The sequence below is a fragment of the Barbus barbus genome, assembly GCF_936440315.1.
Source record: "Barbus barbus genome assembly, chromosome: 5".
NCBI lineage: Eukaryota > Metazoa > Chordata > Actinopteri > Cypriniformes > Cyprinidae > Barbus > Barbus barbus.
Window position 1 is genome coordinate 988,213 of NC_136733.1, and position 25,233 is coordinate 1,013,445.

Consider the following 25,233-nt stretch of genomic DNA (forward strand, 5'->3'; position numbering starts at 1 on the left):
ACCACGTTCCCCCACACCTCTCAAACGAGACCCATGACCACCTCTCAGAAGGGGCGCCTGTCCTCTACCACGTTCCCCCGCACCTCTCAAACGAGACCCATGACCACCTCTCAGAAGGGGTGCCTGTCCTCTACCACGTTCCCCCACACGTTCCCCTGTGATTCCCTTGACCAACACGTCTTCCTCGTCTTCCTCCCACCACTGCTTGACCTCCATTGTGACCTGGCTCACCTGCTGGCTCCATGTTACGTATCACTATGCTCTTGCATTTGGATCCCAATCAACTCTTTATATACTCATTCCACAATGTGCACTCAATCATCAGTAACGAGTTGGCAGAATTGGACAAGCAATTACAAGGGCCTGCATCTATACAGTGCAGTACTGTCAATACTGTAAATAGTCTGAAAAGGTGGTACAGTATTTGGGACCATAGACACAGTGTCTGATGAAGCATTATGATAAAATATTAGGCTACATCCATGGATATTGTAGTCTAATTGGTTCATGCTCCACGCTAATTGGTGACAATGAATCTCGTTACAGTATCTTGAAACTTTCATGATTTAAACATGGAAGATTGTTTGTCTGTTTCCATACAGCTATGCATTAAGAGTAATGCAACAGTTACTTATCATGTTGAGCAGTTGTATCAATTGATAGTTAGATCATTGTAAGGAAATGAATAGACACTCGTTTGAAATGTAATGTGTGAATTTCCTTTTGAAATAGTAGTACTTTGATGTTAAGTTGATGCATATTGAACAGGTGATTTCTGTTGAATGAACAAATGATCTAAGTTGTATGTGTATTGTATCCAAGCAATTGAGAAAAGGGTTAGAGTTTTGAAAAATGTGCATTTTGATCATTGGTTGTGAGTTTTGTGTCTAGAGTTGTGAAAAATGACATCAAGGTTCTGAAAATAGTATAGAAAAGTGATTGTAAAAAACTGTAAGTAGAAAACAGAAAATTGATTTTGGAACTGAATGTAATATAGTGACTGTTTTTAAAGGATTTGTGAAAACAAGAATTAGACATGATTTTTCTTTTTATTCTTGTATGAAGAATCTCTTGAACTTTCAAATGATTTGGATTTGGAGATACATAACAGCGATAAAAAAAGTTCAAGTTATTATAATCTATCATTTAACAGGGGAATGATTGTTTCAGACAGAAAAGCTGAAAGATTAAAACAATAATAATTTTAAGGGACATGTTTCCCTAGGAATCATACTGTACAGATTTACATTTACATTTAGTCATTTAGCAGATGCTTTTATACAAAGCGACTTACAAATGACAAGTCTGTGTCCTGTCTTTCTGTTGCACTGTGGAGCTTCTGTCACTATAACAAATTCCTCGTATGTGTAAACATAGCTGGCCAATAAATCTGATGTGATCTGATCGTGTAGTGTGTGGTCTGAGACGCAGTCGCTCCTCCGGTCCTGCAGGGGGCGCTGTGTGTCGCTCCTCCGGTCCTGCAGGGGGCGCTGTGTGTCGCTCGCTATGATCGCGCGCAGACCGGTGAGAGTGTGTTAGCTTCAGCGCCGCTAACGTGACAGAGGAGGTTTCAGCAGGCTGCAGCTCGTTTCTCCGCTATTAAACTCATAATCCCGGCGGCAGAGTTCGTGAGTATGTTTTATTCTGCAGATCAGCAGACGCCAGAGTTCAGAATACGAGTGTTATGCGAGAGGTTTGCGGGGCGCTGGTGGTGTCGTGTTTATGGACTGCTAGCTCTTAGCGGATAGCACACAGATAAAGAGCACGGCTCTGTCCCAAACCCTGCCGAGGCGCCTATCTAGACAGCATCTTTCTGGTTTATGAAATGCAGGTTCACGCGTTTAGGGTGCTGTAAATGCTGCTGTATGTAGGCGACGAGGATTGAGACACGGACAGACTGGCGAGCTGCTGTTTGTTTGTTTGTGTCTCATTCGCAGTAAATAGAAATACTGAAGGTCAACACCTGGTTAGTCTGGATGTTTATCAGATGAATTCATCTCATTTCTTTTATGCTGGCTGTATTGCTTCGATCTGTCAGAACTGACTGCTAGGGCTATATTATATACTGTGTGTTGTTTTATATTGAACATGTTTTCTATGTTTTGTTTTTCAATGTTAGTCGAGGTTTAATGCACAAAACATTGTTTTTCCATTTTGTTGGTTTTATTTTAATCCTCTTCTTGACTTTTAGAATTAAACAAGCTGTTTTTTTGCTACTAGAGTTTTAAATATGTAAATGCCTTCTGTTATGATTTGATCATCAGTTTTTATCTGAAATAAGCATATTACCTGTTAAATAATGAACGGGTTGTTTCAATAAAATTATGAAGACAGAATTTATGCTATTTTTGATGTGTAAGCAGATGCAATATGTTTGGAAGCCCGCTTCTGCCTCAGAATAAAAATAGAAAAGGTATTTGTGAGTTTTTAGGTGTTTTTAGTTGCAATTCTGACAGGAATTCAGAACTCATATATATATATATATATATATAACAGATAAAAACTAGTGCTGTCAAACGATTAATCACATCCAAAATAATAGTTTGTTTACAGAATATATGTGTGCACTGAGGATATTTATTATGTATATATAAATACACATGCAGTATATATTTTGAAAATATTTACATATGTTTATATTCTTGTAATTTATATTATATATAAATATATTTAAAATATAAACAACATATTTTTCTGAAATATATACATGCATGTGTGTGTGTTTATATATTCATAATAAATATACACAGTACACACAAAACCTTTATTATGGATGTGATTAATCGAGGGGAAAAAAGTCAGAATTGTGAGATAAAAGTCATAATTACCTTTTTTATTTTTATTCTGTGGCAGAAACAAAAAACAGAATTGTAAGATGAAAACGAAAGTGTCAGAAAAACTAATAATTGTGAGTTTATATCTCACAATTCTGTGCTTGGTAGCACTTTACTTAAAGCCTTTATGCATAATGCATTATAAAAGTAGTTGTAATGCATTAATTAATGCACCTTATAATGCATTGTACGATCTCATGAATAATTATAATCGCAGTGTTACCTGTGTTTATATCTTGCAAAAAAGAAAAGCCAGAATTGAGAGACGTAAACACAAAATTGTGAGTTAAAAATGTGCAATGATTTAATTTTTTTTAATTCTGTTTTGGAAATGGGCTTCCATAATAGATGTTCACGTCATATCATGCCCTATTTTAGTTCTAGTCATAAGTAATTTGTTAAAATGAAAAATAGTCTATTGATCGTTAATGTATCATTCACTTTTATGCATTGCTTATGCTCCTCTCTGGATAAAAGCATCTATTAAATGCAGGAATGTAATGCTCTGCACATGTTAAAGCGTGTTATGTGTGTGTTTTCTCTCAGGCTGCAGTGAAGCGGTGAATCTCTGGTATCAACAGGCAGACGTCAGCATGTTTAACCATCACCAGCAGCAGCAGCAGCAGCAGCAGCAGCAGTTTCATCAGCATCTGCGGCAGCTACAGCAGCTGTTCCAGCAGCAGACGCCGCCTCCACCTCCTCCTCCACCACAGCCTCCGCCCGCCCATCACATCACACACGCACGGTACCGCCAGCATCACACTCAGACCCCTCGCTTTCCTCACACTTTCCACCAGTCTCATAACCTCTTAGGGATGCACGATATTATCAGAACAATATCAGAATCGGCCGATAATGTCTTTAAATTAGAGTCCTGCATTTCAACCCCTCCGTTTTCTTAACAAACGTATTTATTTAAACCATTAATGGATAATTAATTGGAGAAGCATGGGCGCACCATCTGCAGAGCGCATAGCGTTGTGTTCGATTTGAGCAGACAGCGTGTAGCTTGCCTATCAAAGTAGGATACCGCAAGAGCGATTCGCGAGCAGATGCGTGTTTGTGGGCAGAATAAAACAAGAATAAATAATAAGAATAAAACAAAGGTATGTGAACAAAATGCAAGTTTTGTCCATTTGCAATCCATTTTAATATATTTAAAACGGTAATATTAAAATGTCAAATTCAGTAATCTCTATATTAATGATGCGTAGTTTACACAGGCAAGCAGATGAGGCCGGAATATGAACGCAATCCGTTTAGTGGTTCAGTGTTGTCCTTATAATGGTTTTCTATGGGAAACCACTTAATGTGAAACTTTGCACATTGTGTTTATATTCTGGCTTCATCTTTTTGCCTGTACAAAATATACATCATCAATAAGGTGTTTACTGAATTTCGCCTTTTAATATCTGCATTTTACTACATAATGCAAATAACAGGTGGTCAGTGGAGCAAAGCTTCGTTTTGCCCTCCAGGTGGGCGTTCCTATAAGGGTGTGACGTCACATGAAAACTATCAATTAATGATGAAAAACAATAAATGCCGCGCTGGAAACAACCGGAGGCTGTGCTACCGTGACACTCAAGAGCGGCTCGACGGTGTTTAGTGTCCCTCAGCAGCGAGCCTTCTGTGTTCAGGCTAAAACTTGCCGCAAAGCACCGGCAAAAGTAATACCATGAATGTGTCGGGGGAGATATTTGAATTATTTACTAATAAACTGTTTTCTGAGTCCGTTTGGCAAGGATGAAGATGATGATCCTGACTCGCCGTCTCCTCATTAGACGCGCCTTTAGAGAGAAGTGCATCTTCATGGATTATGATTATAATGAAAGAGTTTTTGTTTTCGATTTGTGTTATTTCATTAAGTAGTAATTTAAAGCTTTCCATAGATATATTTATCATGTCTGTGAGGCATGTATTCGCTGAGTTTCGGTTCATGTTTGTGAAGCGCTCCTGTTTAAGACCTAGACGGCAGAAAGTGCATCATGTTTGCTTTCTTTATTTTATAAAAGCACAACGTTTTGTTGATATTGTGAGTGCACACAAATAAAAGTAGACCCTTTACAGTTCTGAATGATGTATTACTCTTACCTTTATGAGCAAAAATGACGGCATATCCACTGGAAAAATATGCAAGTGATCGCGCTGGCGTCTCCATGTGCTGCAAAGCGCTTTAGCTTCCACTCTCCTCACAAACTACTGGATATAATAGCGCACATTTATCTAAGTTTAACGTTTAAACATTGTTATGAACTCTTTTATATCTATAGATTTTATTTCCGTAGGGGGCGCTGTTGGCCGACTTCTAATAGCATGAAAGCAAAACACACAAATAACGTTTAGACTGTTTCTGATTAAATAAAGCTGTAATTGATGCCATAAAATCATGAGTTTGTTTTGATTTTAAGGTCAGAAGCTATAGCTTACATGAACAAAAAAAAAATCACGAACATGACACTTAAATTAAATAATTTTATATATACTGATTTATTCATTAATGTGTAATATGTTATATTTTTTTTAACAAATTATGAGCTTTTTCAGAGTTTTTACAACTCTTTTGCTTTAGACCATTTACAAATGTTAAATCATAAAATAAAATGTTATGGTTACCACTGCATCTTTCTGATAAATAAAATGCAATGATTAATATATAGTTTGTATATAATTTTTTTTAAGTCTTCAGTGTACTGTTATTATAAAATAACTTTATTATTGTTTATTTAACTCTAAAAAATAAGTTCTTTTTAAAAACTTACCAAAATTAAAAATAATTATATATCGGCATCAGCTATCTGCCAAAATGAGTTGAAAATTATCGGCATATCGGATATCGGCAAAAACCAATGTATCCCTATCCCTAATCCCTATATCATGTACAGAGAGAATCATTCGATTTGATGTTATTATCTAACAGGTAATGAACACAGCATGAAAACTAGCTAGCTTTATGAAGAATATAAGTATATTAATAACTGTAAACCAACTCTTTGACAGATTGCTGTTGTTAAAACCTAATTAAAAATAAACCTAAACAAACAAAACAGCCCATATAATAATTTGTTATACCTCCTAAGGTGGTTGAACAGTATTTTGTGAAGGTCAAACACTTTCTTTCACTCACCCGTTAAAATCTATAATATAACATTACATATTGTCAAACCAAAAAAATTATTCACACACCAGATATAATTTTTGATATTTTTTTACTAGTGTGTGCAGGACACTATAGTCTATTTCTGTAAGTGAGGAGAGCAAAATAAAGTAAACGGACATATTATACCCAGAAATTCTTCATACAGTGGACTTCCAGTAACATTGATAAAGATTTGGGACCAAAAAGTATTCAGACACTTTGACCTGAGCATGTTTTTTATTGCTGATATGATCTTTTTCCACCACAGACTGAACATAATGAAGCATTGCTTGGTAACTGGTTGAGCTAAATTGATTTGATCTAATTGTGTTCTTAAATTTATCAGCTGACAGCTATTCAACCGAATTCATTACATACCTTTCTATCAAAGATATCTGACATGATCAAGATCAATTTGTTCTGACACACTTCTTGTCATATTTTATTACCATTTTCTAAACAAACAGCAAATAAACTGTGATAATGTGAGAAATGTTTAAGGTGTTTGAATATATTTAGGTTTGACTGCATAACATTACTCTATTATTTTGTGCTGAATATTGTGATGCATGATGAACATGCATGAGTTTATATCCCCTGTGTTTGTGTTTTCAGGCCCATGGCGGTTCCTGCTCCTGCGCCTCCATCTGCCCGCATGGTCAACCTGTGCTCCGCCACGCAGACCATCATCGCTCCCAACCCCATGCTGCAGGGGGCGCTGCTCATGCAGCAGATGCAGGGTAAACTCATGCATCCTAATATAGCACGCACTATATGTGTCCCTGCAGCACAAAAGCAGTCATGAGTAGCACAGGTATATCTGTAGCAATAGACAACAATACATTGTATGGATCAAAATTATACATTTCTCTTTTATGACAAAAATCATTAGGATATTAAGATCATGTTCCATCAAGATATTTTGTGAATTTCCTACTGTAAATATACCAAAACTTAATTTTTGATTAGTAATATGCATTGCTAAGAACTTCATTTGAACAACTTTAAAGGAGATTTTCTCAATATTTAGATTAGATTTTTGATCTCAGCCAAAAATTGTCCGATCCTAACAAATCATTTTTATTCAGCTTTCAGTTGATGTATAAATCTTCAAAAATTCTAATAGAGTTTTTGTTAGTATTTTGAATTAGACTTCATTTTTACATTGTTTTTAATTTTAGTTGAAATTTTAATAATTTTGGTCATTCCATAATGTGTTTTAAAATGTCTACATAGTTTTTATTATTTATTTATTAGTTTTAGTTTATTTATTTTTAGTTAAATGAAAATGAAAATGAAAAATGTTGACTTGTCAACTAGCTGAAATAAGTTTTTTATATATTTAATTTAATTATCATCTTATTTCAAGGAATTAAAAGGTTTTTTAATGCTTTTAATTTGTTAACTCTAATAGCTCTGATATTGACAAAACAAGTTTCCTTGAATTTTTCATTTCGAGTAGTACTCTCTTGATAAACCTACATTAGATGCATAGATGCACTATATAATTAGTAATATGTTATCAAGTAAATATAATTGGTATCACCTCAAAATCAAAAGAGAAAAAGTATTTTGAAACTTCTTTCTAGAACCTTTATGTATGTATGTGCTCATTCATTTATTTATTTAGAGACAATTACACATTAATAATGCATAAAATAAATGTAAAATATTCCAGATTTAGCCAGGGAAGTTTTTTTATTATTTTATGAATTTATTTGTGATTCCCATTATTCTTTGTAGTGATTCTCTTAACTCTAATACAGTCATTTTTTCCAAAATCTAATTTTGAGGGGCAGGGCATCCTGTAGGTGTTGTATTGAGTGTGTTTTTGGTCCTGTGTGAAGCAGGTGGCATGCGTGGCTTTGCGATGGGAGGCCAGCAGTTTCCTCAGTTCTTCACTGCGGGGTCCAGAGCGTCTCTTCTGGGGCCTGTTCCGATGGGGGTCGCCATCAAAACCCCACACATGGGATTCCCACGGCACTTCACGCCACACACGCGCTATTTCACCAATGTGAGTGTGTGTGTTATCAGCTGTGTATGGATTGTACATTTGAATTTTCACTTTTCATTAAATAAATAATATATTATGGCATATACAAGGGGTAAAATAAGTATTGAACACGTCACCATTTTTCCCAGTAAATATATTTCTAAAGATACTTCTTTTTTGTTTTGTATGTATGGATTACTTGGGTTGTTACCGGCATCTGGTGAAAATTTCATATCAACAGCATCTTTAAAAATTATATTTTCTGGAAAAAATGTTGATGTGTTCAATACTTATGTTACCCGGTGTATTTGGTAAATCTGTGGCTCTTTTGCTAACTGAACACACACAGGAGTTTCAGGCTCGTCAGCCGGACAGAAAGAGAGAAAACGAGCAGAAATCTGCGGCCAGCATCGACAGCCAATCAGAGGCCAGCAGCAGCAGAGGTAACTGTGCATGAACCAAATGTATATACAGAGATCTGCAATCGTAACAGAAAAGGAGGAATGTTTTAGTAATTCTACAAAACACTTGTTTCCTGAAGAATAACGACAAGCAGGATTGAAAAAACCTTTTATACATTATACAGCCCCGCATCATATTTTCTGAATGAAATACTTGTTTCTTACTAATTTTGTGCTGGTTATTCCCAAAAATAGTGTCAGTTTTGGTCTTGCATGTCTCATTTTCTCACAAAATACGTGATCCGTGCTGGCAAAATGAGTGTGAATGTGCACAGGCTAATTTTGAGCCACATGCACAAAAAAAAAAAAAAAGTGAAAAATATCGAATTTGATGTTTTTCTAGTGATCCCAATAGTAATTAAACATCTAAAATTATCATTATTTGTATGTTTTCTTAGAGGAGTACCTTTTCTCCTCTCTGACTGTTACTCGAAGTGCGTTCCTGATAAATATACACACATAAAGAAATACAGTATTCAAGTATTCACACAAACATAATCTGATATGCCTGAAGTGAATGTTTGGGTAAAAACATCAGATGTGAAACATTACATTAGATCCGTGCATTACAGTAGGTCTTCATATACTGGCGTCTGTCTCATTAATGTTAATCTAACGATAAAAGAAGAGAGGGAATCATTCACTGCTCTTGATTGAAATGCTTTTGTAGGTTTAATTTTTACATTTTAATATTTGTTTTTCTTACTTGAATGATTTTTTTTTAGATGTAAAATGAAAAGGGTAATGCATTATTTGTTTCTTATATTCTACTGCTTTATTGCATCTGTTCTTGTTTATAATAACAAAGATAAAAAAGGCTATATTGTGATTATTAATAATATTATAAAGATAAGAACTGGAGGAAAAGATGCAATGTTGCTCAGTGATTTTGCTTTGGAAACTCAGTTTAACTCAATATTGTCTGACTCTATTGACTTTAGCTCAGTCATTTTACGTCCGATTCCAACCAATCATGCATCATTTTAAAAGCCTTTTAATGGAGACTTTTTGTAAATTTGCTCATTTTGCCAGCACAGGTCACAAAAGATGCATTTCAGAGCATCTTTGCTTTTGATGACCATTTATAAGGTGAAGAAATCTCACATTCTCTCTTAATCAGCAGAAAAACACCTGTCTGAATCTGAGCCAGATTACAACTAATTGTTCAATTCTCACACCTTTTTCACATTATTTTATGCCTGATCCTGATTTTAAGGTTAGAATTATGGCCGGTAATAAAAGAAAAATGCCATTTTTTCTGCTTTTATTGCATCCAAACAGCCACAGAAAATCACAGATTTTGTGAAAAAGCTAATTTATAAACTTGTTCATGTAGAGTTCTTTGACATTAAGTAGTATTTAAATACGTTTCCACTCCTTTGAGGATTGTAAGTTAAATTATATATTTTGAACACATTGTTCTCAGTAAAATCAAAGCTTGAGACGTGTCTGTTTTTGTTTTGATAAGTGCATTAAAGCTGATACATAAGTATAGTTTGAAAAATCTTCATTATTTTGTGGAATGATGGGAATTTTTATTATTTTTTTAAATGTTTTTATTCAGAATCGTTAAATTGGCTCTTTTTTGCATATCAGCAGGGTTTTTTTTTTAATGCGGTGCTGATTAATACATACATGAACATATACAATCCACATACACCCAATAAAATAATCAAATCAGACAATTTATTTTATACAGTAAACAAGTGAAATAAACAAATGCACAAAACATAATATAAATTAATTTAAAATATAGGAAATGTGCGATGTAGAATATCTCTGATTGTAACAATCAGAGATTATCATAGTAATGAAAGAGATGCAATAAAATGTTTAGAGCTCTTATAATCTATTTAAAATGTGTAGAGTTTTGATGGCTGTAAATCATAAAGCATGTGTGTTCTGATGTGAACCGCAGATGAAGCGTCTGCTGCAGCCGATCCGGGATCTCAGGAGTCTTCAGAGCAGCCCGACGAACCAGCGGCCAAAAAACACAAAACACAAGAGTCAGTGGCTTTACATCTCTCTGTTAATATCACAAGTGTCCTTAAAGACAACATTTACTTGCTTATTGGGACCGATTCATTATGCATATCACTCCTCAGTCAAATGTTTGACTTCTTTCGTGGAGAACGAAGGCTGATTTGATCCGTTTTGTGATGTGTTCTGTTTGCTCTCGGTGTGTTTGAATGCGTTTGAGGAGGAAAATCATGTGTTTTGTGTGTTTGTGCAGGTCAGAGGAGCCTGTGGAGACAGAATCAGCTCAGAGTGCTGAATATAAGAGCCCAGATCCTGCAGGTAAGGAGGACTTCACCTGATTAAACCTACATCTGTGACCAGCTGGGAGTGATAAAACCAATTGTTTAAAAACATTTTAAAAAACCAACAGAAATGTTATTTGCAGTAATGCCATTACAATCGAGGAATGTTAAACCATGTCAATTTTAACACCAATGTTTCAGTAAAAATATATTATTGACCTGTTAAATTGCCCTAACCAGGAATGATAGTGTTGTTTCAGTATTGGTTTTTAATTAATTATTTTTAGATTTTACATTTTAATTTTTAAGTTTTAGTATTTTTTTGTGCTTTTGGCTTTTAGTGGTTTAGTGGGAGAGAGAGAGAGAGCACTTCTGTTGTGTGATCTTTATTGATGTTCGCTCACTTGGCACACGCATCATTTAGCTTAAAACTAAATCGTAAATATAAGACAATTTATAGGGTTAATCACTATAAACCATTATTTATTTTCAACCTTAAGCATACACAACATTCTGGCGAAAGTGAAACTAACAGCCCATGCCCTATGTTCTGTATTTGTCCCTATCATTCTGCACCAGTACAAATACGTGTGCGTGTTTTGCTTGCTTCATGAGTGATTATGCATTATATGAGTGGCTTTGGAATATAAATTGCAGCACGTTTCAGATGAAAAAAGCAACTTTTATTTCTGAAAATATCACAGTTAGGAGATTTATAACGAGTGGTTCCCTGCATTATTACAGCAAAACGCGTAATTACAGTACTGAGCCGCTGCAATGGAGCAGCTCTAATGCTATTAAATTAAAGATGTACCATAGAGCAAAACAATTAACAGTGAAAGTAACAAAAATTTTAATGGGCATAATTAAGTGTGAAAATAACCAAAGATATTATACAGTCAAATCAAAATAAAGTAAACTGTGACATATTATAACCAAAAATTCTTCATACAGTGGACTACCAGTAAAATTGATACAAATTTGGGACAAAAAATTATTCAGTCCGAGTCTGGGAAAAAAAACTGAAGTTGAGGTTTGCATGAAGCTGGTTTACAGCACGCCCAGGAGACTACAGGGTCATTAAGACTAAGAGTGGCCCGACAGAGTACTGATAGTGTGTAAATATTGGCATACTAACAGCTGTCTGAATCATTTTTAGTTGATTGTAATCCCTTATGTGTAAGTTATCTGACATTATCAAGCTGAATTTGTTGAATCTGAGTTCTTGTCATATTTTATGACCATTTTCTAAACTATAGCGAATAAACCATGATAATGTGAGAAATTTTAAAGGTGTTTGAATAAATTTTGGTTTGACAGTTTATTATTTTGGTTTATGACGTTTATTATTATCATCAATGTTTATTAACAGTTGAGTAATTGTTTTCAGGATTCTTTGATGAATAGAAAGATCCAAAGATCAGCATTTATCTGAAATAAAAAGCTTTTGTAACATTATACTCTATAGTCTATACCATTCAAAAGCTTGGAGTCAGTATCATTTTTTTTTTTTTTTTTGGTAAAGAGATGATAGAAATTAATACTTTTATTTTGCAAGGATGCTTTAAATTGATCAAAAGATGATAGATGATGATAAAGACATTTATAATGTCACAAAAGATTTCTAGCTCAGATAAATGCTGTTCTTCTGAATTTTCTATTCATCAAAGAAACCTGAAAAGATTCTACTCTTTTCATAATAATAATAATAATAAATGTTTCTTGAGCAGCAAATCAGAATATTAGAATGATTTCTGAAGGATCATGTGACTGGAGTAATGATGCTAAAAATTCAGCTTTGAAACCATGGGAATAAATTACATTTTAAAATATATTCAATTGGAAAACAGTTATTTTAAATAGTAAAATTATTTCAAAATTTTACAGTTTTTGTCTGTACTTCAGATCAAATAAATGCAGGCTTGGTGAGCAGAAGAGACTTCTTTAAAAAACATTAAAAATCTTTCTGTTCTAAAACTTTTGACCGGTAGTGTATGTGTGTAATATATAACTGTGTGTGTATATGTATTTATAATATATAATAAAATAAATATACTATATTAACTATAATAACTCCACGTGTAAATCCACATGAACGCCTCACAGCTGTGTAATAAGCGTCATGTTCTGATTGGCTGTGATCGTCGGGTTGCGCAGCACTTTCTTCTGTCTCTAGAAACCATGTGCTTTGAGCTGGAAGTCCTCTCTATAGATGAACGTATAGTTATGAATGAGTGTGGAATCCTCTTCCTGTGAGTGATCTGATGTGTTTCAGAGCTCACGCTGCAGGAGGGAGGCGGTGTGGACGGAGCGCTGGCCGCAGAAGCGGATGAACCGAGTCAAGTGGCCGAGGTTTGTACCATCATCTCTGTATGATCTAAGAGACCAGATACACTGTTTTCACCATAAAACAGGTGAAAGAATCACACAGATGCACACCGAAGGAGGAACTCGAGCTGTGGATAGTCAAGAACAACTCCTTTTTCTTCATATAATGTCAACATGTGTCTTGTTTGTTTATCTTCAGCAGGTTGAAAACACAGAAGCTCCAGATAAAGACGTGGAGCCGCAGATTAGCGACGGTCCAGACGACGCCGCAGGCTCCGATTCGCTCCCTGAGATCAAGGAGACCACAGACACTCCCGAGGAGGTCAAAGACGCAGCGGCAGAGACTTCCAACAAGTTCTTCTGCTATATTTGCAACATCACTTGTCATAACCAGCAAGTAAGTTTCTCTGATATCGTTTACATGACCCGATATATTAGCAGCATAATTGGTGCAAGACTGCATTAATCATGATGCTTTTCATAGCCCTCACTGATGAAAAGCAGTTTGACCCATTGCTTTTGTTCTTCTTTTGCAAGTCCCTTTGGATGAACCCGTCTGTTAAATGCATAAATGTAAAGAAATCTTGTCTGTGCAGAATTTCCAGAGCCATATGAACGGATTGACGCACCAGCAGAAGATGATGGAGATCCAGCACATGAGCAACGCGTGTCTCGTTACGCTGCTGCCGCGAGTCCAGGAGTCCCTGCAAGGAGCTCGCAGAGACGGGTGAGAGATTCTGATGCTGATGGCTTTAATGCATTTCAGAATCAGAATCAGAAAGAGCTTTATTGCCAAGTGTGTTTGCACACACAAGGAATTTGTCTTGGTGTTATAAGCTTCCAGTACAGAAAGTACAAACATAGTGCAGACAACATATAATTAAGGTGATAAAGAACACTAATGAAGAGAATATACAATAATTAAGAATAACAATAGTAATAAAAATAAAAATATACAGAAAAGAGACTTGACCATAGACAGAACTGTGAATGTGCATGTGTCCTATGTGCAGATGAAGGTTTGATGGGTTATTTACAGATGTACAGTACCGGGGTGTGTTATGTGTTGTTCAGGTGGGATACGGCCTGGGGGAAAAAACTGTTCTTGTGTCTGGCTGTTCTGGTGCTCAGTGATCTGTAGCGCCGGCCAGAGGGCAACAGTACAAAGAGAGAGTGAGCTGGGTGTGAGGGGTCCAGAGTGACTTTCTTAGCCCTTTTCCTCACTCTGGAGGTGTAAATTTCTTGGAGGCTGGGCAGAGGGGCACCGATAATTCTCTCAGCAGTCCTAACTGTCCGTTGTAGTCTTCTGATGTCTGTTTTGGTAGCTGAACCAAACCAAACAGTTATAGAAGAACATAGGACAGACTCGATGATTGCAGAGTAGAACTGTTTCAGCAGCTCCTGAGGCAGGTTGAACTTCCTTAGCTGGCTGAGGAAATACAGCCTCTGCTGGGCCTTTTTCGCAATAGAGTCAATGTGATTGTCCCACTTCAGGTCCTGGGAGATGGTGGTGCCCAGGAATCTGAATGACTCTACTGAAGTCACAGTGCTGTTCATGATGGTGAGTGGGGGGAGAGCAGGGGGGTTTCTCCTGAAGTCCACTATCATCTCCACAGTTTTGAGCGTGTTCAGCTCCAGGTTGTTAAGACTGCACCAGACAGCCAGCTGCTCAACTTCCTGTCTGTAAGCAGACTCGTCACCATCCTTGATGAGGCCTATGACTGTAGTGTCGTCCGCAAACTTCAGGAGCTTGACAGAGGGGTCCTTTGATGTGCAGTCATTCGTGTAGAGGGAGAAGAGCAGTGGGGAGAGAACGCAACCCTGAGGGGCGCCAGTGCTGATGGTGAGAGTCCTGGATGTGAGTTTGCCCAGCCTCACTAGCTGCTGCCTGTCTGTCAGGAAGCTGGTGATCCACTGACAGATGGAGGAGGGCACAGAGAGCTGTCTCAGTTTGTCTGAGAGAAGGTCAGGTATGATGGTATTGAAGGCCGAGCTGAAGTCCACAAATAAGATCCTTGCATAATTCCCAGGTTTGTCGAGGTGTTGCAGGATGTAATGCAGTCCCATATTGACAGCGTCATCCACAGACCTGTTTGCTCTATAGGCAAACTGAAGAGGATCCAGCAAGGGTCTAGTGATGTCCTTCAGGTAGGCCAGGACCAGTCTCTCAAGTGACTTCATGACCACAGACGTGAGTGCGACAGGTCTGTAGTCATTAAGTCCAGTGATTTTGGGCTTTTTGGGGACGGGAATGATGGTGGAGCGTTTGAAGCAGCGGGGAACTTCACACAGCTCCAGAGATCTGTTGAAGATTTGTGTAAAGATGGGGGCCAGTTGGTCAGCACAGACTTTTAGACAGGCAGGTGAAATACCGTCTGGTCCAGAAGCTTTCCTAGATTTCTGTTTTCTGAAGACCCGGTTCACATCCTCTACACAGACTTTAAACGCAGGTAGAATGGTGGGGGAGGGAGTAAGGGGGGTTGCAGGGGGGGAAGGTGAATGTGTGAAGTGCAGATCAGAGCGGGTGCTGGGTGTCAATCTGGCCTTTTCAAATCGGCAGTAAAACACATTGAGATCGTCAGCCAGTTGTTGATTCTCCACAGACTGTGGGGGTGGTGTCTTGTACATGGTGATATTCCTCAGACCAGTCCATACCGACGCCGGATCGTTGGCTGAAAGTTCTTTTTTCAACTTCTCAGAGTAGTTCTTTTTAGCCACTCTGATCTCCTTTGTTAGTCTGTTCCTGGCCTGGTTATACAAGATTTTATCCCCACTTCTGTAAGCGTCCTCTTTGGCCTGACGAAGCTGTTTGAGTTTCCCAGTAAACCACGGTTTATCATTATTGAATGATAAGAATGTCCTGGTGGGGATGCATATATCCTCACAGAAACTGATATATGATGTTACAGTCTCTGTGAGTTCATCCAGATCGGTGGCAGCGGCTTCAAAAACAGTCCAATCAGTGAGGTCAAAACAAGCTTTTAAATCTTGCTCTGCTTCATTAGTCCATCTCTTAACGGTTCTTAATACAGGCTTCGAAGATTTGAGTTTTTGCCTATAGGTCGGTATGAGATGAACCAAACAGTGATCAGAGAGCCCCAGAGCTGCCCGTGGGACAGAGTGATATGCATCTTTAATTATTGTGTAACAATGATCCAATATATTTATGTCTCTGGTGGGACATGTAACGTGCTGTCTGTATTTTGGCAGTTCGCGGGAGAGATTTGCTTTATTAAAATCTCCAAGAATGATTAAAAAAGAGTCCGGGTACCTTTGCTCTGTTTCAGATATGTGTTCAGCCAGCTGTTGCATCGCGGCGCTCACGCACGCGTCCGGAGGCACGTACACATTCACAAGAATGAAGGAGGAAAACTCGCGGGGTGAATAGAACGGCTTACAGTTTATGAAGAAGGCCTCCAAATTAGGAGAACACATCTTCTTCAGAGTTGTTACATCTGAACACCAACCTTCATTTATGTAGAAACATAGTCCACCACCTCTCGTTTTCCCCGTTAGCTCCGTGATGCGGTCTGATCTGAACAGCTGATATCCAGGCAAATGAAGCATGTTGTCCGGGATGTTTTCACTCAGCCAGGTTTCAGTGAAGCACAATGCAGCAGAGTTTGTAAAGTCCTTATTTGTGTGGGTGAGGAGAAGTAGTTCATCCATTTTGTTAGGAAGGGATTGGAGATTCGCTAGATGAATGCTTGGGAGCGCAGTTCGGAAGCCGCGTTCGCGGAGTTTAACCAGCGCGCCGGCGCGCTTCCCTCTTTTCCGTCTGAGCGCGCGTTTGACTAGGACCGCTGCCCCTCCGACCAAAACATCCAACAAAGCGTCTGAATAATCAAAAACCGGAAAAAAATTGTCCGGTGTGTGTTGCCTTATGTCCAGTAGTTCGTCTCTGGTAAAACTGACAGTAGGAGAATGACTAAACACAGAACAAACAAACAAAAACAACAAAAGTACGGGAGCGTTCCACACCACAGCAGCCATACTCGGCGCCATCTTGAGATCAACCATTTAATTATGCTTCAGTACCTTACAGGAATCAGGCCATCCAAGATCAGGATGAGTTTGTTTCTACATCAGATTTGGAGAATTGTGTCATTGCATCACTGCAGTGAATGGGTGCCGTCAGAATGAAGCGTAATCATTTCTCGATTTGTGATGCATCAATTTATCGTCCCAGTCCTAGTCTTAATGCTAGATTTGTCTCAGTTTTTGTCTTCTCCAGATGTTAACTGATGGACTGGAGTGGTGTGGATTATTGTGATGTTTTTATCAGCTGTTTGGACTCTCATTCTGACGGCACCCATTCACTGAAAACGTATTTTCCATTTGGCAAAATTTTGGTGCATTACTACTTTATATTCCAGAAAATAAACAACAGATCTTAAGTGAAGAGGAAAATTTCAATTATCTTTCCTGAAATGAACACACTATATTTAAAGCTGCACAACTCTTAACTGAAAGCATGCTCCTTTTTGTCCTCAGTCTCGTGTTGTAAGAGTGATTGGTGCATTTATTTGTTTTCACTCCTGTTTTTGCGCTTCACGCCGCCTGTCCTTCTGAACGGTTTGTGTTGTTGCAGTGAGAAGAGACCAGGTCTGCAGAGATGGTGCTCCACCTGCCAGACGCACTTCACCACCAATATCATGGAGCATCGCAGAACCAAGGAGCACAAGGTGAACAGGACAATATTCCTAACCAGGGCCTGTTTTCACAAAACGTCTCAAGGCTAAAAGTAGTTCATAATTCACCAATTCAGGAGAAAAGCTTAAATATAATGGACTAAATTAATTAATACATTTAGGACTCCTACATTTTTGCTCTAAGAGTATTTCACAAAGCATTTAGCACTAAAACTAGCTCCTAAATCTAAATCCTAAAAAGGTTAGGAGCAGTCCTAAATCACAAACTATCCTAAAATAACTGTTGCTTGCAGTCTGCCTTAGAACGTAAACATTTTAGAAACGTGTGATGATAATGAGCTTTTATAAGGGTATCACCTTTGGTTTTGGAGTTTATCCCAACTCCAGATTTTCCTTTGATTATATCCTTGTTTTCATTCACCAGCTGGAGAAGAAGTAACAGCTGTTCTTGCGTCCAGTTTGGTTTTCTGTTACGTTTGCATGTCTTACTATCAGCCAGCATTATTCTACTCTGTTAATTAAAAGGCTGTTTATATGCATATTCACTAATTGTAAATGAGAAGCACACATGTAAGGCTGACAATTAGCTGACTTGTTTAATTAGTGACGCATTTTAAAATCTTTATTTGAATACGGCAACATAATATCATACAATATTATAATTTCATGTTTAAGAAGTGTTTGAACATTGCATCAGCCACTGATCAATACATTGTTTTATTTTAATTATCACTCTGGGTTATTTGATCATGTATTATTTTGAAAGGTGTTTGTCTTTCAAACACATTAAAATGCACAAATTCACCAACTTTTTTGTGACCTGATCCTCTTTCACGTAGTATATTTTTATTTGAAGTAACCCTCTGATTTTAAAATCTATTTTAATAATGATGTATCACATTTGCATGTTCATGGTTCTCTGACGCTGGTTATGGTCACATGACATGCAGGTAAACAAAACGTTTTTTATTTTGATTTAATTTAACATTTTTATGATTTAGTTAATTCATTAAACTCATAAACCCCCTGCAGTTCCTTCACAAACACCAGTTTGGGAAACCTTGATGTAATATAATATTTAATGCACTTCATGTTGTTGATAACAACAAATGGAATATATTTTCATACGCTTTGTATTTTTATCAATATGGTACAATATTATCCTGTTTAAATCAATGTGAAAACAAGATAGTTCAAAAGTAGTTGTGTGTGTGTGTGCGTTTGTGACAAATGAGGACATAAATGTGTATAATGACACAGGTGTTACAAGGAGAAGGTGACTTATGAGGACATTGCCCCATGTCCCCACTTTTCAAAACGCTTATAAATCATACAGAATTATTATTTTTTTCTCCTGTGAGGGGTAAGTTTAGGTGTAGGGCAATAGCACATACAGTTTGTACAGTATAAAAACCATTATGGCTATGGAAAGTTCCCGTAAACCATAAAAACCAATGTGTGTGTGTGTCTCTCTCTCTGTGTGTGTGCGTGTGTGTGTGTGTGTATCTCTGTGTGTGTGTGTGTGGGTGTACAGCGCTGTAGCCGCTCGTCCAGCTCCAGCTGCACCGTCTGTAAGCTGCTCTTCAGGACACACAGAGAGTTTGTGGAGCACATGCAGTCGACGGAGCACAAGCAGCGAGTAGAGCAGGTGATGATCAGATGATGATTGATTATGTCGTGTTATTAATACGGTGAATCAAAACCAATCTTTCACTCTTGAAATGCATTAAAGTGTTAGGGACGATTGTTTCTCTTCAGCATGCAATTTCCACATAATATAATTTTAATTTGTCCTTTAGTTTGTAAAAATGAACAGAAATTGCGTTTGGTGTAATGCACTTAATATTGTAGTCTATTGCACATGCAGTGCACTACAAAAAAAAATATATATATATATTTATTTTTTATTTTTCAAAGTCAAAATAAAGATTTTTTACTTGCCATTTCTGTGGAATTATTTGTGAAATTTGAGCATGTTTTGAGTGTAAGTTGTTTTAAAACTAATTTCTGTATTCATTTTAATTTTAGTTGAAGTTTTAGTAAGTCTTTTGTGTTTTGGACATTTTTTAAAATAGTTTTATTAATTTATTTCCATTTTGTTTATTTTAGTACATCTAGTTAAACTAAATTAAAATGAGAAAAGTTGTAGAGGCAACTAGCTGAAATCAAGTGATTTATATTTTATTTGAGTTTGTTTTATTTCAAGTAAAAAAAAATATTGAAATGTATTTTTGTTAAAAACTAATAAAATAATTAACTTATTTTATTTCAGCTAGTAGCCAAGGCAACCTTTCTAATTTTCATTTAGTTTATTTTGAAGTGTTAAAGTAATTAAAACCCAATAAACTAAAACTAAGTAAAAAAAACTATATAGATATTTAAATAATGACAAGAACACACAACAAAATTACTAAACCTTTAACTAAAATAAAAATGAAAATATAAAAATAAGATCTAATTCAAAATATTAGCAGAAACTGTAATAGTGAAAATAAAAACATTTTATAAGGCTATTGTAAGAATAAATTAAGTTGTTTTTATGCATTCAAATAATTAGACATGCTAAAACAGAATTTGGTCAGGAAAAAAATAAAATAGGGCCCTAAACATGTAATTTTTGTTAAACTTTTAATAAATTGATGTGAAATAATGTAAGTTGATGATTTTTGATTAAATTTAACCATTACAAAGGAGTCCAGAAAAATTTAAACGGAAAAAATGGATTTTGGGGAAAAAAATAAAACCGATTTCATAGGGTCCTAAAATGAAATCATAAAATATAAAAACAAGATGTAATTGAGAATCTGAAGAGAAAGTGTGATGGTGAGGTGACAGAGCTGTAATCTCTCTGCTGTGTTTTGTCTGGATCAGCTGTGGAAGGAGTCGGATCTGATGAACACTGACATGTTTCTGGGTGAAGAGGACGGAGAATGCAGCGACGACGAGAGAGAGGAAGAGGAGAACGGGAAGGTGAAGATCTGCACGTGTGTGTGTGTGTGTGTGCTGCTGAGCTGGTGTGACTCTGAGTGTCTCCTGCAGGAGGGCTTGTCTGCACAGATGGAGGTCACCCTCGAGGATCTGACCGAAGACGAGGAGTTCGACTCTGACACGGTGTACGGTGAGTGATCATCAGCCACAGACCCCTCAGAGTTTACTCCCCTTTTGTCACTTACAAATTATACTAGCAGCCTTGATGAGAAGACACTTTGTCTTCAGATGTTTTTGAGTGATTTTTTGTTCATATGTGACCCTGCAGCACAAAAGCAGTCATGAGTAACACAGGTATATTTGTAGCAATAGCCGACAATACATTGTATGAGACAAAATTATACATTTCTCTTTTATGACAAAAATCAACAACAACGTTTATTTATAGAGCACATTTAAACACAACCGAGGTTGACCAAAGTGATCTCAAGGCTCTAGACAGGGTTAACGGAAGCAACAAATCGGTATTTGTAGTATTGAGTATTGAGGAGCCAGATTATTGAGGACTTTGTAAACAAATAAAACAATTTTAAAATCAATCCTATACTTGACAGGAAGCCAGTGTAGGAACATTAAAATAGGCACAATATGTTCATATTTTCGCTTCCCTTCAAACAGTCTAGCGGCTGCATTCTGAACTAACTGAAGACTGAGAAATACCAGAATACAAAGAGTTCCAATAATCAAGCGAGATGTTATAAAGGCATGGATAGCTATTTCAAGATTTTTCCTAGATAGGAAGGACTTAACTTTACTGAGAAGGCGAAGTTGATAAAAACATGACTTAACTACAGCTGAAATCTGTTTATCAAACTTTAAACTGGAGTCAAATAAAATGCCCAAGTTCCTGGCACACTGTGTATTATGTGGCGTAAGGAAACCAAGATCAAAATTAAAATCAGCATTTTTCCTAGGACCAAACAAAATAATTTCTGATTTGTTTTCGTTCAGGTGTAAAAAATAGCTTGAAAGCCATAGCTTAAGTTCATTTAAGCAATCTAACAATGGTTGAAGAGAATACTTATTATTACGCCGTAGGGGAAGATAAAGCTAGGTATCATCAGCATATAGATGAAAGGGGAGCAAATACATTGAAAACAACACAGGCCCAAGGATCGAACCCTGTGGAACACCACGACCAAGAGGAATGTCAGTTGAAACGCAATGCCCTATTTGAACAGTAAAACACCTATTTGACAAATAAGAACGAAACCACTGTAAAACCATACCACGAAGTCCTACACAAGGCTCCAGGCATGAGAGAAGAATGTTGTGGTCGACTAAGTCAAACGCAGCGCTTAAGTCTAAGAGGACAAGAGCCATGGGTTTCCCTGAATCTGTCATGAGAAATATGTCATTTAAGACTCTTAGCAGAGCCGATTCAGTGCTATATAGAGCTTTAAAACCTGATTGAAAGACTTCATTAATGGAGTTTTCTGACAAGAAAGACTGTAAATGAACCAGTACAACCTTCTCCATCTTTGAAATAAAAGGAATATTTGTAAATCTGGAATCTGAGGGAGCAAAAAAATCTAAATATTGAGAAAATCTCCTTTAAAGTTGTTCAAATGAAGTTCTTAGCAATGCATATTACTAATCAAAAATGAAGTTTTGATATATTTACGTTAGGAAATGTACAAAATATCTTCATGGAACATGATCTTAATATCCTAATGATTTTTGGCATAAAAGAGAAATGTATAATTTTGATCCATACAATGTATTGTTGTCTATTGCTACAAATATACCTGTGTTACTCATGACTGCTTCTGTGCTGCAGGGTCTCATATCAGTATTATATCACTCATCTGCTTCCTAGATATCAGCATCGTCCTCTGAAAAGCTGATTTCAGTCGATCACTAGTTACACTGAGCCTTCTTGTTCTCAGATGTGTTTGAAAAGCATTATTTATTCATCGGCAGGCTCGAGTTTTGTGGTGCCCGTGGCTGGTTTCCTCTGTCGTCTCTGTAATCAGTTCTATCACTTTGAGTCTTCGGCTCGACACACACACTGCAAGACGCTCAAACACTTCCAGAGTCTCAAGGTACGATCCGATGCATGTTTCTCCAACAAACTTTCTGTCACCTTTTTAAAACAAAATAAATATATGATTATTTGTATGTATTAATAAGTAGTTATTAATGTTATGCATTTGATTTCAGTTATTTAGATTTATTAATATTTTGTGTAAATTGTCCTGTTTCCGTTTAATTCTAGGCTCAGATTCTCATTGTTTTTGTGCCAGATAAACACTTCTTGCATAAATGATATCATCTTGTGGTTAGCAGTTGGTTAGTTTATGGTATAGCTAGCTAACTAACTATTCAAAAGGATAGCTTGATTTTATTTGAAAGTCTGCAGGAAATCAAAATTGATGTTCTTAGTTCATGTTCCTGCTGTTATTATAAATGTATTCCCTCTAATATGAGCTTTAGAAAGGCATCAGAATTGTGAGCAGTCATGTTAAATTAGGAATAAAGTGCATCAGTTGTTAATGATAATGTTGGTTTGTGATTGTGCAGCGTTACAAAGCCTTAAAGAAGCAGGAAGACTCCGGCTCAACCTCAGCAGAACCAGCAGACCACATCAGTCCAGATCAAACCGCTCTCCTCCCAAAACCAGCTCCACAGACCCTGCAGTCCTGCAGCAGTACCTCACATCCCAGCGCCAGCAGCGTCCAGACACTCACACAGGAAGTCCAGACACTCACACAGGAAGAAGCCGTCGCCGTGGAGCCGGAGGTGGAGCCGGGGCCCGAGGGGAAGAGCGGCCGGGGCCGGGGCAGGACTCCCGCTAAGAGACGAGGACGAGGAGCGAGACGACGCTGAGACACACAGAACTGTATCTGCCTCAGAGGACCTTAGTGAAAGCACCCGCCATAGACCGATCCGATGGGTTTGTGCCACAGATTCAGCCTCTGACCCTGTTTGCCATGAGCACACGGACCTCAGACGAAGGGAATGATGGGATACGCCGCTGGAGCGCGTGACTCTGAAGGGTTCACTTCCATCAAAACATGTTCAGCTCAGACTTCAGCCCAAAACCAACCAGATCTACATCCATACCTACCATCAAAATTAAATAATTCAATCTTAGTCCTAAAAATAGGTCTTTTTAAAGCAGTTTTTCAGCATTTTATATATATATAGGCTTTTCTAGAAAAAATGGTCTTGTTTTCAGAAAAAAGAACAAGCAAAATAATCTGTCAGTGTGGTAAGCAATATAATGTTATTTCAAACAGAAAACAAGATTATTTTGCTTGTTCTAAGCAAAAACTCACTTAATTTTGACTTTTTTCTGAAAACAAGACCATTTTTACTCTTGATTTATATATATATATATACATACAATTTTCAGCACATATATAATTGATATCTTTATACATATAATTTATATATTTACATACATTATATATATATATATATATATATATATATATATATACTGTAGATATGTGTGTGTGTGTGTATATATAATGTTTTTAATATATAATTATATTTATTTTTTTACATTTACAATATAATCATATATAATAAATATGCTGAAACTATTATTTTAGGACCATTATTTATGTAATTTTCATTTAATTATGATATAATTTAGTTTTTTATGATAATTGCACACGTTCTCTCCAATTCTCAGTTACTGTAATGTGAAATATTATCCTCATTACTGCAAAGCAATAATGGCATTATTGCAAAACAGTTGTTGCACTGAATTTAATGCATGCCGTTATTAATCTTAAAAAATTAATAAGATAGTGTGCAGGCAGAATGGTTTTGCATTACAGTAATGTTACCTTTCGGGGGAAAATGTGCTGAATTGTCATGAAAAAAATAATGTCACAATGCGAAACACATTAAGAGTTGTACATGATGTTTGTGAGGGTCTGTTTGGTTTTGGTGCTGTTTTCTGAGACTGACGCTGGACTGACTCCAGAATGGAGCAGCATTCATAAACCTGCAAACCAGAAGATCCAGAAGAGAGACGAGGCTTGTTTTGCATTGGTCTGATGCTGACGCAGGTATCTGAGGTATCTGGATGTTAAATGAGCAGCCTGATCATGTTCTGAGCTGTGTTTGCTGTCTGATGCACACCGGTGATGTTTCTCTTCATGACTCTGTTCCCGGATCCATGGCTTATTTCTACACACACCGAACCTGTCAGCGGTTCTAGTTTAGCAAACAGTTCCTTTCTGTTTCTACAGCTGATTGTATTCTGGACACTCATGAAGAAAGAGAGAAGGAAAGAAAAAATAATTATATTTTGCATAATGAAGAAAATGAAGCCAATTCTTAGGACTTTTTGGGGTTTTCTATTGTGCCATTATTTTCATGACAATTAAGTACATTTTCCCCTCATTCTCATTACTTAAAATTAAAAACAGTATATAGTGTAATATTACAATAAACTGTAACTAATATTCCAGTAATGAGCAATATTATCTATACTGTATGTGTATATATACTTACAGTAGTCAACATTTAAAGTGGATCAAAAAGGTTTCTCAAAGTTGTCCTCCTAAGACAAGAACACATTTTGATTTTAGGACGACTTTAATGAAAGGTTTTGATCC

General features: G+C 36.8%; 1 protein-coding gene across 1 annotated transcript; it reads left to right on the plus strand.

The window, feature by feature from the left end:
• The first annotated feature begins 1,549 nt into the window (after nt 1-1,549).
• ciz1a (cdkn1a interacting zinc finger protein 1a) lies at nt 1,550-23,783 on the plus strand. The gene is made up of 16 exons (XM_079417802.1): nt 1,550-1,628; nt 3,381-3,579; nt 6,589-6,713; nt 7,824-7,987; nt 8,316-8,409; nt 10,346-10,433; nt 10,661-10,725; nt 12,964-13,040; nt 13,216-13,413; nt 13,613-13,743; nt 17,608-17,701; nt 19,203-19,316; nt 20,540-20,638; nt 20,708-20,786; nt 22,580-22,701; nt 23,180-23,783. The coding sequence occupies exons 2-16, from the start codon at nt 3,428-3,430 to the stop codon at nt 23,483-23,485; spliced, it is 1,908 nt and encodes a 635-aa protein (XP_079273928.1). The 5' UTR covers nt 1,550-1,628; nt 3,381-3,427; the 3' UTR covers nt 23,486-23,783.
• The last annotated feature ends 1,450 nt before the right edge of the window (nt 23,784-25,233 follow it).